The sequence below is a fragment of the Macaca nemestrina genome, chromosome 1 (assembly GCF_043159975.1).
Source record: "Macaca nemestrina isolate mMacNem1 chromosome 1, mMacNem.hap1, whole genome shotgun sequence".
NCBI lineage: Eukaryota > Metazoa > Chordata > Mammalia > Primates > Cercopithecidae > Macaca > Macaca nemestrina.
Window position 1 is genome coordinate 99790661 of NC_092125.1, and position 12235 is coordinate 99802895.

Sequence of the window (12235 nt, forward strand, 5' to 3'; positions counted from 1 at the left end):
AAATAAAATTAGTAGGCGTATTTATTGCAAAAGAAATGATGACATACCTGCCCAAACTAAGAAGACTTAAAATGTCCTCTTCTATGTGCCTTTTCTGGGATGTAACAATGTATAAAACCCTCTAGCACAGTGAGGGACATGGCAGGCACTTGGATAATTTTTTTTTCCTCAATTTTTTATTTTGAAAATTTTGCACACACAGACAGAAAAGTTGAAAAAAATGTATCACACCCATAAACTCTTCACCTAGATTTAATGATTGTTAATCATTTATCTTAGTTGCTTGTTTCTTTCTAGGGGTGTGTGTGTGTGTATATATATATATATATATATTTTTTTTATTGTTAAACTATTTGAAAGTAAGTTGCAGATATCTTGACACTCTGCCACTAAACGCTTCAGCCTGCAGCTCTAAAGAACACGGACACTCTCTTACATGACAATACCATTATCACCTCCTCCATAAAAAACTTGAATTCAGTGATTCCATAATGTCATTTAATAGTTAATGCACATTCATATTCCCCAATTGTTCCAAATACGTTTTTCTGGCTTTCTTGTTTCCAAACTAGACGTTAATCAAGGTTTGCACATTGCAAACCTTGCAAATTGTTGAGTCTCTTTAGTTTGTTTTGATCTAGAAGAGTTCCCCCATTCATTCATTCATTCATTTCTTCATTCTTTTTTTTTTTTTTTTTTTTGAGACGGAGTCTCGCTCTGTCTCCCAGGCTGGAGTGCAGTGGCCAGATCTCAGCTCACTGCAAGCTCCGCCTCCCGGGTTCACGCCATTCTCCTGCCTCAGCCTCCCGAGTACTGGGACTACAGGCGCCCGCCACCTCACCCGGCTAGTTTTTTGTATTTTTTAGTAGAGACAGGGTTTCACCGGGTTAGCCAGGATGGTATCGATCTCCTGACCTCGTGATCTGCCCGTCTCGGCCTCCCAAAGTGCTGGGATTACAGGCTTCAGCCACCGCGCCCGGCCCTCTTCATTCATTTTTATAACACTGATATTTTGAAGCAGCTAGGCCAGTTGCCTTTAAGAATATCTCACATTCTGAATTTGTTTGATTGCCTCCTCATGGTGCCATTTAACTCGTGGAACACATATTCTTTTACGATTCTCTCCCTCCCCTGTGTTTATGAATTGTCAAGTTGTCATCAGCTAGTGCATTTGGTGGTGGTGAGTGACAGGGGGACGTGAAGAGTCCTGCAGGTGGGCAGACTTGTAATTATGAAGCCTTCTCACCACACCTGCAGTGTGAGGAGCTGCTAGAGAAGAGGAATGAAGATCACCTGAGTAGCTGGGGAAACCGAAGGGGCACACAGCCCTGTGAACTGCATGAGAAGGAGAATAGCAGAGTGAAGACAATGAGAGACCTGCCCAAGTTACTCCATTTCCTGGCTCAGGGGAGAGAGAATGGGAAAGGGCCAAGAAGGAAAGTTATGGGGCAAATATGCAGGGTAGAGAGCAAGAAGTGAGGGCGGGAAAATCCAACTAGATGTGGGGAGTGGGAATTGGTGGACTCACTGAGGAAGTTCTAGGAGTCCATGAGTCAGCACCATTACGTTGATGTTGTGTCATTATCCTTTTAATGTCCTTCCAACAGGCACTCCTTGAGTCTCCAGGAAGTATTATTGGGCAATTTTAGCGTAGAAACCTGTGCCTTCCCAGCTTTAGACCTACTGTATCATCTCATGGTGGTACTAAGGGCAACGTTTCCCACCTTGCTAGCAAACGGGAAAAGAGTGAAGGGAGTTTATCTGGGGTTGCTTTGGAAAGGCTTCAAAAGAAACAGGGAAAGTCCTTTGGTGTCTTGGAAATGAAATGAACCAACAAAAACAACAATCCAAAAAGTAAATAAATAGGGAAAGAAGTAAATAAATACATAATTGCATGTATGTCATACATCAGAAATCAACAGCATCTTTAGCTTTGAGGGCCAGTGAGATTAAATGATGTCTGGGATACAAATAGCATGCGTAAAATCAGTGAGAAGCAGTTAGAAAGGAAAGGAAGAAGGGGAGAAGGGGGAAAGGGAGTGTGAGAGTTGGAGGAGCAGAAAGGGAAAAGTGGAGTGTGCAAAGAAATGAGTATAGTGAGAGAGAGAGGGAATGTCTGTGACTCATGCACCACATGGACCTCAGAGGCAGACAGTTGCCGTACCGCTCCGGTTCGGAAGGCTTCCTGAAGGAAGGAGCCCTGAACTGGGCAGTGAGCCAAGCTGGCAGAGAGCCAGCTCTAGAGGAAGACACACAGGGAGAGTTAACTTGGTTGGACTTATCAGGGCAGCAGCTGGGCTGAGGAAGAGCTGGAAGGCCAGGGAGGGATTTAGTCTTTGGAGAAACGGAGGGAGCTGGAAATAGTGTGGGAGGTGGGGTGAGGTAATCAATAGAAGAACTTAAGGAGTCTGAGATTGATTGGAGGGGATTGAGGGGCCAGCTGTTCCCCTAATTCCAATGCACCTCTGCACCTGAGAATGTGCTTGGCTCAGAAGTGGTCTGATCATTGAGAGACATTGAAGGCTCAAGGCTGGGAAAGGCAGGGGGATCCTTCCTTAAAAAGTACCTTGTTCACATTAGTACTCTGATCTCCGTCAAATGTTTCTCTGCGTCTAAGAACTTTTTTTCTTTTCTTTCTCACATGCCTCTCACTTTGGTCCTACCTTCTCTGCCTCATTTAGCAATGGGTGATCGAATATTTGCTATTTTCCTTGCATTGGGCTACATGTTTTTGGGGAAGAGAGGATGTGTGACACAAGGTCCCTTGTCCTGTAACTGGGGCAGAGCGAACACATATGAAATGAGTGGGGACCTGCAAGGCAGTGTATGATCACCTTACAAGAGGTGTGGCGCCACCTGAAGTGCAGAGGGAATTTAGAAATGGAGAGAGAACTGAAAGTTGAGGCAATCAAGCAAGATTTCCAGAGAAGGTTGATACTTTAATTTACACAGAACAGGTTTCAAAATTTTAGCTCTGGAGATTATAAGCTGTGTGGCCAGTGGGGAAGTCACTTCAATGCTGGGCTGCACTTTCTTTATTGGAGCAAGAGAGATAATGAGGCCTACCTTTTAGGATTTTTGGACATATTTAGGTATTAGAGATAGTCTGTGTACAATGCTCAAGAAATAGAGAGTACTCAGTTAGGGCAATAGGTATTATTTCAGTCGTCACTATTGACTGGAGAGTGAAAGTTGGGTTTAAATGGGAGAGGGAAATTGAAGGCAGGAGGAAGCACCGTGAGCAAAGCCACAGGGGTGGGATTTAGCAAAACATGTGAGAGGCAATTCCATGGAACTTTAAGAGCTTCTGCTTCCTGAAAATATAGAGATCAATAGCATCAGGGGCTGCCACAAAGTCAAGTTGGATGAAGACTGTAAAGAGGCCATTTGGTTGAAGAGGGCATTGATGACCCTTGAAAAAACAGCTTTAACAAGGGATAGTTGTGGACGCTAGACTGCAGGCAATGCATTTGTCCCCCGTCCCCGCCCCCGCCATCTGTGTCTCTCTATCTCTGGATGCCAGTGGCTTCTCGTCTTACCTCTTTGTACTCTGAGGCTTTCTTTTTTTTGCGGGCAGGACATGGAACAAAGGCAGCAGCAAAAACTGAAGATGCAAGCTGAGATTAAGCGCATCAATGATGAAAACCAGAAACAGAAAGCAGAGTTGCTGGCTCAGGAGAAGCTGGCGGACCAGATGGTGATGGAGTTCACCAAGAAGAAGATGGTAGGGACTAGGTTTCTGGGACCTTTGGCTAGGAATGGAATGTCTGTCACAGGGAGAGGAGGGCCGAGAACTGAGGGAACTTCAGTGGAAGGCAGCCGCACCTTCATTCTACGATGCACATCCTTAGTTCAAGGGCCTGGCTTCTTTGTCTCTTCATCTTAGCCAGGCCACTTGTTTATTAACAGAGACAGCCTAGAAAGGACACCCAAATTAGCTTTATCCTCATTAACACCTTTGATTAGAAGTTGGGATGAGGCCCATGTGCAGGCAGAAAAGAAAACTAAAACCATTGGTGAAAGTAGGTTTTTTGTGGATTTGTCACTACTTGCATAATTATACCCCCGGTAATCATGAGTCAGAGGTTACATAAATTTCTTGTGCAAATGCCTATATTGGGCATCCTGTATTGGGTGCTAGACTCAGAAAATAGTCTTCCCCTGTCTCCCACCAAAGAACCTATAAGACAGAGCAAATGCACAGTGGAAGAGAGAACCATACCAACAGACAGTTGCAGATGAATGTAGCTCATGAATGTGTCAGTTCATTCTGGGGAAAAGTTGAGTAATAAAATGATTGGGATCTATGGGGTTTGGAGAGTAGAAGGCGGCTTTTAAGAGTAGTTTAGATAAAGTGAACGTGGATTTATATAAAAAGAGGAGGAAGTACTCAAAGTGGCAGGAAAGTTATTAAATTCTTCATGTGTTGGTCTTGTCTGCCCTGCTAGTTTTGAAATTCCATGACAGAAGCACATTATACTTCTCTATGCTCCTCTATAGTAGTGATTTTTAAAGAAGGCCAAGAGGAGGGCGTGAGTATAATTTGAATGGCATATTTGGTACACCTATATGTTCTGAATACAAACCACAGAAAATGAAGCTCAGCTAAGCTCACTTATTGGCTTTAGTATTCTTATTGGATGCTGGGGACACTCTATGCAAGCAATAGAGTGAGAATGCAGGCTTGGGGACGTAGATGATTCCTACATAATAACAACCACATAACTATCATTTAGTGAGCACCTAGTCTGTGCATGGGCTCTGTGCTAACATGTGTTATCTCTTTTAATCTTTACAATAATCCTGTGAAATAGTTATTGATGATTCAAAATATACTGGATCCTTCAATATGTGTCCAGTCAGACTAGGCTGAAAATACCTAGAATAATGCTATACCATTGGAACTCAACCACTATTTTCCCAAGTGGATGAAGGTGGGATAATGAGCTAATTCTGTGTAGGAGTTAGTGCACATATTTTCTGGCTGCAGCAGAGAGTTTGTAGTGGACATAATAAGAAATGAGGGTGGTGAGATGGAGAGCTAAGAGCAGTTGTTGGGGTGTCTTGGACCTTGAGTGGAACTGGAAGGGTGGAATGTTAAGGAGTCGCCATGAATTTCTAAGCAAGAGAGGAGTATATCTTATCTTTATCATGGAAAGGTGTAGCTGGGAGAGGCGGGAGACTGGCCACAGGATCAGGCACTTGGGCATGTCCACAGTCCACCGTAAGTATCTACGTATATCACAAGCCCTTACCGACCTCATGGTGGTATTTATTCTTGCAGCCAGGGCTGCCCCTGCAGAGCTAAAAGCAGAGATTGGTTGTAGAAACACCCAGAGTTCCCTGTCCTGCTATCTAGGGCAGGGTGGACAGAGGAAGCAGCTTGGCAACAGCCCTGTACAACTTACAGGGACAACTCACTGGCTTCACAGAAATCTGGTCAGGTAAAATGAGGGCCAAGGAAGTTTTATTTATTTATTTTTTTTAGATGGAGTCTTGCTCTGTCACTAGGCTGGAGTGCAGTGGCGCCATCTCCGCTCCCTGTAACCTCTGCTTCCCACTTCAAGTGATTCTCCTGCCTCAGTCTCTGGAGTAGCTGGGACTACAGACATGCGCCACCATGCTCAGCTAATTTTTGTATTTTTAGTAGAGACGCAGTTTCACCATGTTGGCCCCAACTGGTTTGATCTCTTTACCTCGTGATCTGCCTGCCTCAGCCTCCCAAAGTGCTGGGATTACTTACAGGTGTGAGCCACCATGCTGGGCTGGGAGGATTCTTTATTAAGGTCACATTTCCCTCCAACCTGCACCATTCATCTTATGATGGCTTAAGGATGGCCGTTGGGAAGCTGGGCTTGGGAAGCTTTTAAGGATATGTGTGTTTTTTCAGAGAGGTGGAAAGGGAGCTAATTTTGATGGTTCATTCTTTAAGTATCTGGTAACCACTGTGGGACTGCCCAAAGCATGGTTGGCTCTTTGCCCAGGCACTAATGAGATAATCTCCACCTGCTGTACTTTACAAGACAGGCAAAGAACCACAGTTGTTTCTTGGCCCAGTAGCCTTGCAACTTGAAAATTGTCTATGACATAGTGGAAGGAGTGTGAAAGCCAGGGTCAGGGTACCTGTGTTCAAATCCTCTTAGGTAGTTTACTTCCTGTGCAATCTTGGGCAAGACCCTTGATCTTTCTGAGCATCAGTTTCCTCGTCTATAGTATCTGTCTCATGAAATGTTGTGAGGCCTCTCCAGGATAACACATAGGACAGTGTTTTGTAAACAATAAAGCATTTTATAAATGCTAATTGTTTTTATGTTCATGCATTGCTAAATTCATTTTACCTTATTTATTTATTTATTTATTTATTTTGAGACAAGGTCTTGCTCTGTTGCCCAGGGGAATGCAGTAATGCAATCATGATTCACTGCATCCTCGACTTCCTAGGTTCAAAAATCCTCCTACCTCAGCTTCCCGAGTAGCTGGGACTATAGGCACATGCCACCATGCCTGGCTAATTTTTAGATTTCTAGTACAGACAGAGTTTTTCTCTGTGGCCTAGGCTGGTCTTGAACTCCTGGGCTCAAGCAGTCCTCCTGCCTCAGCCTCCCAAAGTGCTGGGATTATAGGCATGAGTCATGGTGCCTGGTCTCATTTTGTCCTATTTTAAAAGGAGTCAGGAAGTGGTAGGGGGGATATTGGAAAGTCTGTTGTAGGGGTTTTGTTTCACTCTGCAAGGCTGGGGCAATGGCAATTGTTCTACAAGGTCTTTCCTTCCGGCAGGCTCGAGAAGCAGAGTTTGAGGCTGAGCAGGAGAGAATCCGGAGGGAGAAAGAGAAGGAGATCGCCCGCCTGAGGGCCATGCAGGAGAAGGCCCAGGATTACCAGGCAGAACAGGTACCTGCTTAGTCTCGACTTCCCTCTACTTTTCCCACTCCCTTGCCTGTCCATCCCTTTGATAGCCTGTAGAATGGCCTCGAGGGTGGAGATGTGGAGGAAAGGATGCAAGTTACTTAGACTTCAGTAGTCTGAGAAGGAAAGGGTGGGTCTGCTCCCAAAGCCTGTGTCAGCAGGGATTGGGCAGTGCAGCATGTGCTTAAGGTTCAAGAGAAAGTTTTTCACTGCTCCATAAAGAAGAACTTTCTACCTTAACCAACCAATGAAATGTGTCACCAGGGGAAACTGTGGTATCTCCATCATTAGCAGTTTTTAAAATTAGAAGTGATTTCAAGACTGCCTGGAGATGTCTGAGGTACAGGGAAAGAACTGGGATGAGTGGGTTGGAAGGACAAGATGACCCCTCAGGTTATCTTCTAACCCAAAAGTTTGATGACAGGATTCCACTTATCCTTTCCTAGAATAACTAGCTGCCAGAGAAATTCATGGTGCTTTTCAAAGCAGACTGTCAGAGTCTGTAAGTAGGTGTCTTCTTAAAGGCACTTGGTCTGTACTTCCAGCTATATTGTGCCCTCACTGGTCCCCTGCCAACTTTCCCAGGATGCCTTGCGGGCCAAGCGCAACCAGGAGGTTGCAGACAGAGAGTGGCGCAGAAAGGAAAAGGAAAATGCGCAGAAGAAGATGGAAACAGAGGCCGAGCTGCGGAAAAGTCGGCTCGAACAGGTGGCTTTCAAGGAGCATGCTCTGGCTGTTCAGGTGCAACGGGATCGAGATGAGTTCGAGAGGATTCTTCGGTAGGAGGGGCCTGGGAACCTTGGATTCCTTTCCTTGTACTGTAGCGGGGATGGTCTATAATGGATAGAGAGAAGCTTTCTGGCATATTAACAGATGCTCGTCCATCTTGTCTGGGTTGGTGGGATCATTATAACTAGATGGACGATTGAAACTTTTAAAAAATCACTTGAGCCAAGAATTTTGTGATTAGAGAATTGGGAGATAGCACCTGGAATTGCTTAAGGAATTGGCGATGACTGGGATTATTTACCCTGGAGCAGTAAAAGTATAAATAAAGGTAAAATCTGGTCCCTTCTGCTGCCCTCTGACTCATGTCCCCCTGCAAATTAGGGATGAAACTGCAAGAGGAGTGGTTTAGGAAAGATAGAGATAAGAACTTCAGACACTAAGGGTTGTGAGTCATTGGAGCAGGACTTTAAGGGAGCCTTTTGCCATTCATTTGACAAATATAAAGCACAGAAATGCAGGGCTCTGTGCTGGATGCCACGGAGGACATTAGAAATTAACAAGACACTGCTCTTGCCCATTCCACAGGAAAGGTATTAGAGATTTGTGTTTGGATGGACCGTACCTACATCAATCCATCTTTCTTCCTTGGTAGCTCTTTATCCTTTTACTTTTGTTTTCCCTTTTGGCTCAATGATAATTTCAACACATAAGTGGAAGCTAAATGTTCACATCTCTCACTGTTCTGCTCCCTCCCCCAAAGCAGTCAACAGTCACAGCTGCCATTGGTTTCCCTCTCTGCTCTATTTTCCACCAATCAGATCTGCCACCCCCAGACCTGGTCCCTGGGAGTGTTCTCCTGGTCTAACTGGGAATGACTGTCTTTTTGCTCTGGTTCAGACCCTACAACATCAGGATATTTCAAAAGGAAACAAGCCAAGCAAAATATTTGAATTGAGGAGATACAAAATTACAGACATTATGCTCAGATAAGTAGAGATTAAACAGTATGGCATCACTTTCTTGGTTCATATGCTCTAGGTCCTTCCTCTTGGTAATGGGTAGTTAGTTGCATGCCAGACCAGGCTACCCAGACCACTAGCTAAACGCAGAGCAGGTCTTCAGGAACCTCTGTCCTTACCAGAGCCAGATTTTTGGCCTTTTATTGGGCTGCAGGCCCCAGCATGTCCCCCCTGCTGTGATGCCCTTTGGGTCTGTAACTTTCTCTGCCCCCAGGGTTGTGCCATGGTCACTGGACACCTAGTGAAGAAAGTAGCTTCCTAAATGTCCCCAAAGATTCTGCCCTTGGGCTACAGACTGCCTTCCAGATGTCTCCCCTCTCCTCCTTGGCCTCTATGCCCTTGGACATCTGTGTTGCTGTTAACAGGCACTAATAAATATTAATGAAAAGAAATTTAAGTCCTACTTTTGCTACCGACCCATTTGTCTTTCCTTTGCATCATTTGCCTGGAGCATATGCACTAGCCAGTTATTAAAGCTAGACCAGCCTTTTTGGAGAAGTTCAACTTTACCTGTTGCTGTAGGTTAGTATCCAGGCCTAGTGTCTCCAGGGCCATGTGACCATCGTGGTGGATGTTTTCACTCAAAAGCTTCCCTGCCGCTGCCCAAATCCAACTTTCTCTGCTTCAGAAGCATGGCCTCCTGTATGGCCTATTTGTGGATTTTTTTTTTTTTTTTTTTTTTGAGATGGAGTCTTGCTCTGTCACCCAGGCTGGAGTGCAGTGGCACGGTCTCGGCTCACTGCAACCTTCACCGCCCGGATTCACGCTATTCTCCTGCCTCAGCCTCCCGAGTAGCTGGGACGACAGCCCCCCACCACCATGCTCAGCTAATTTTTTGTATTTTTAGTAGAGACGGGGTTTCACCGTGTTAGCCAGGATGGTCTCGATCTCCTGGCCTCGTGATCCGCCCACCTCGGCCTCCCAAAGTGCTGGGATTACAAGCGTGAGCCACCGCGCCCAGCCTATATGTGGACTTTTGTTTCTGGACAGAGGGATGTCCATACTTCTCAGCCTGTTGACTAAGCAGAGATAGCTGACTTCCCCTACCGAGTGGTTTTTAGAAATGTCTGGGAGCTTTTGAAAAATATGATGACCAGGCTCCACTTCCTGGATTGTGATTTAAATGGTCTGGGATGAGGCCCATGCGTGAATATGTTTCAAAAGCTCCCAGGTGATTCAAAAACGTAGCTAGGCTCTGTGAGCACTGCCCTAACCCAATGGAACAACCAGGTTCGTCCTCACTTGGATTTTCAACTGCCTGGCACCACCGGGGCTCTCTAGTGACACATACAAGTCCCCCTTTTCCACACTTACCCCTTCACTCAGAAGAGGGTGAAAGAATAGAAAACTGTTCTAAATACAGGAAAACAATGGCAAGGCAAAGAGGAGAGAGACTTCCTGCTATCAGAGATGTGTCTGGGCAGTCAGGATTTGGTGTCTAAATACAGAGGGCTGAGGAAGCCAGCAGTTCTCTTCAGGTAAACTGGGAGGTCTCTGTAGAAGGTATAGAATTTTAGGAGATGTTTGCATGATGGAAAGAGTTGCTGGGAGTAGAGAGGATGCCGCGTGTGTGGTGGATCTTGGAAGAAAGCTAGAGGGAAATGAGGAAATGAAGCAGTGTTGTAGGTACCTTTTGTTGGGGTATCAGTGACTCTAGGGGAGGAGAGCAGGTGAGAAATTCCTGCCTAAGATGATTTTACATTTCATTTTTAAAATTATGTTGAGAACAAAATTAGATGTTAGCTTAAGAAGGCCTATAAATGCATTATTTTTCTGAGATGTGAATGCATTTCATTTGAGTGTTTTCTAAGCCTTTCCTGTTGCCATTAGTGATTTTCTCCCTGATGTCACGGTCCATGAAGTATTTTTGTGGAAGAGGTTTCTAAGGGAAATTTGGAGAGGTGGATCAGGAAGAGAACTGAGAGATATCAGGATGAGCTCCTTCCTTCTTCCACTAACCAGGGTGGAGTTAGCATGACACTTTACCGCATCTTTTACGTTTCCAAGCATCGAGGGACGGAGGGAGGGAGGCAGGAAAGGAAGGAAGGAAGCAAGGAAGAAGGCAGGCAGGCAGGAAGGAAGGAAGGAAGGAAGGAAGGAAGGAAGGAAGGAGAGAGAAGAAATCTCAGGATATGCTGGAGAGGAGTTACGCATTGTTATCAGGGAGAAGTAGGAACAATAGCTCCCAGTGGGTGAAACCCTGGGTGTAAGACTGGCTACATAATTTTCAGGGCCCGGTGAAAATTAAGAATGTGTAGCTTGGGCAACATAATGAGACTTCATCTCTACAAATAATAAACAACAAATTAGCTGGGTGTGGTGGCACTCTCTTGTGGTCCCAGCTACTTGGGAGGCTGAGGTGGGAGAATCACTTGAGCCCAGGTGGTTGAGGCTGCGGTGAGCTATGATAGCACCACTGTGTTCCAGCCTGGGTGACAGAGCAAGAGAGTGTGGACTCCCTTGTTCAAAAATTTTTAAGAATTTCAAAACAGTGAAAGCAGAGCATCAAACCAAACTGGGGGCCTTTCTAAGCATGCCCATGACATCCAGTCATGCGACCCTGGAGCTAGTTCTCGCTGGGTGGGAGAAGGGGGGATGCATGGGCAGCAGCTTCTGGGGCTGATCTTTGAGTTACCAAATGGGGCTGGAGCACAGAGGGCTGCGGTCTCTGAGGCATGTCTACTGGAGGAGCCCACCCAGGAGGCTCCCCCACCACTTTTCCTGGCCTGGGTCAGCTCAGCTGAGTTCATTGCATTCCTGTTTCCTTCCCCCAGGGCTCAGAGAGAACAGATTGAGAAGGAGCGGCTGGAGGAGGAGAAAAAGGCCACAGGGCGCTTACAGCATGCCAACGAGCTCCGGCGCCAGGTGCGAGAGAACCAGCAGAAGCAGGTGCAGAACCGGATTGCCACCTTTGAGGAGGGCCGGCGCCTCAAAGAGGAGGCCCAGAAACGCCGTGAGCGCATCGATGACATCAAGAGGAAAAAGCTTGAAGAGCTGAGGTGCGCTGTAATCTCCTCCTTCCCCAGATCCTCCTCCCTCCCGCAAAGAGATGGCACCACAGGCTGGAAAGCATGGGATTTGGTGGTGAAAGGCCATGGCAGAGATGCTCAGGGAGAGGCCCTTCTCCCCACCCAGGCCTCATCCCTCAGAAGGGGGCTCCAGCAGAAAGTCCTGGGATGGGGTCTTGCTGGCTCTCTGGGAACTCCTTGGCAGGATGCTAGAGCCTTGGCATGAATGTATGTTTCGGTGGTGGATTATGAGAGCAGTGTTGGGGGATGCAGTCCTCCAGGTTCTGTAAACCCCACCCAGAGCCTGCTTCCTCCCGCCTCCTGTCTGGTCCAGCACCTTTCCTTATACCTGCCTGCATTTCCCCGGCAGAGCCACTGGCCTTCCCGAGAAGTACTGCATTGAAGCTGAGCGCAAAGCTAACATCCTGCCAGCTACCTCTGTGAACTAAGGGGAGCCTTCGTGGCCTTCAGGATGCCTTCGGGGGACAGATTCTGCCCAGTTTCTGGGTGTCTGTAATTGCTGCTAACCTAGACATTTCATAGTTACAGATTAAATCTATTTGACTTCTCTAA

At 46.2% G+C, this 12235-nt stretch overlaps 1 protein-coding gene across 3 annotated transcripts in view; it reads left to right on the plus strand.

Annotated features, from left to right (window-relative positions):
• Positions 1-12235, plus strand: part of LOC105498153 (cilia and flagella associated protein 45) — a 28248-nt gene extending 16013 nt beyond the window's left edge. For all 3 annotated transcript variants that reach the window (XM_011770035.3, XM_011770036.3, XM_024798068.2), the window contains 5 exons: positions 3578-3724; positions 6778-6891; positions 7492-7685; positions 11429-11653; positions 12033-12235. In XM_011770035.3, coding sequence (XP_011768337.1) covers positions 3578-3724; positions 6778-6891; positions 7492-7685; positions 11429-11653; positions 12033-12111 — 759 coding nt within the window. In that variant the 3' untranslated portion in view covers positions 12112-12235. The remainder of the gene's footprint in view (positions 1-3577; positions 3725-6777; positions 6892-7491; positions 7686-11428; positions 11654-12032) is intronic.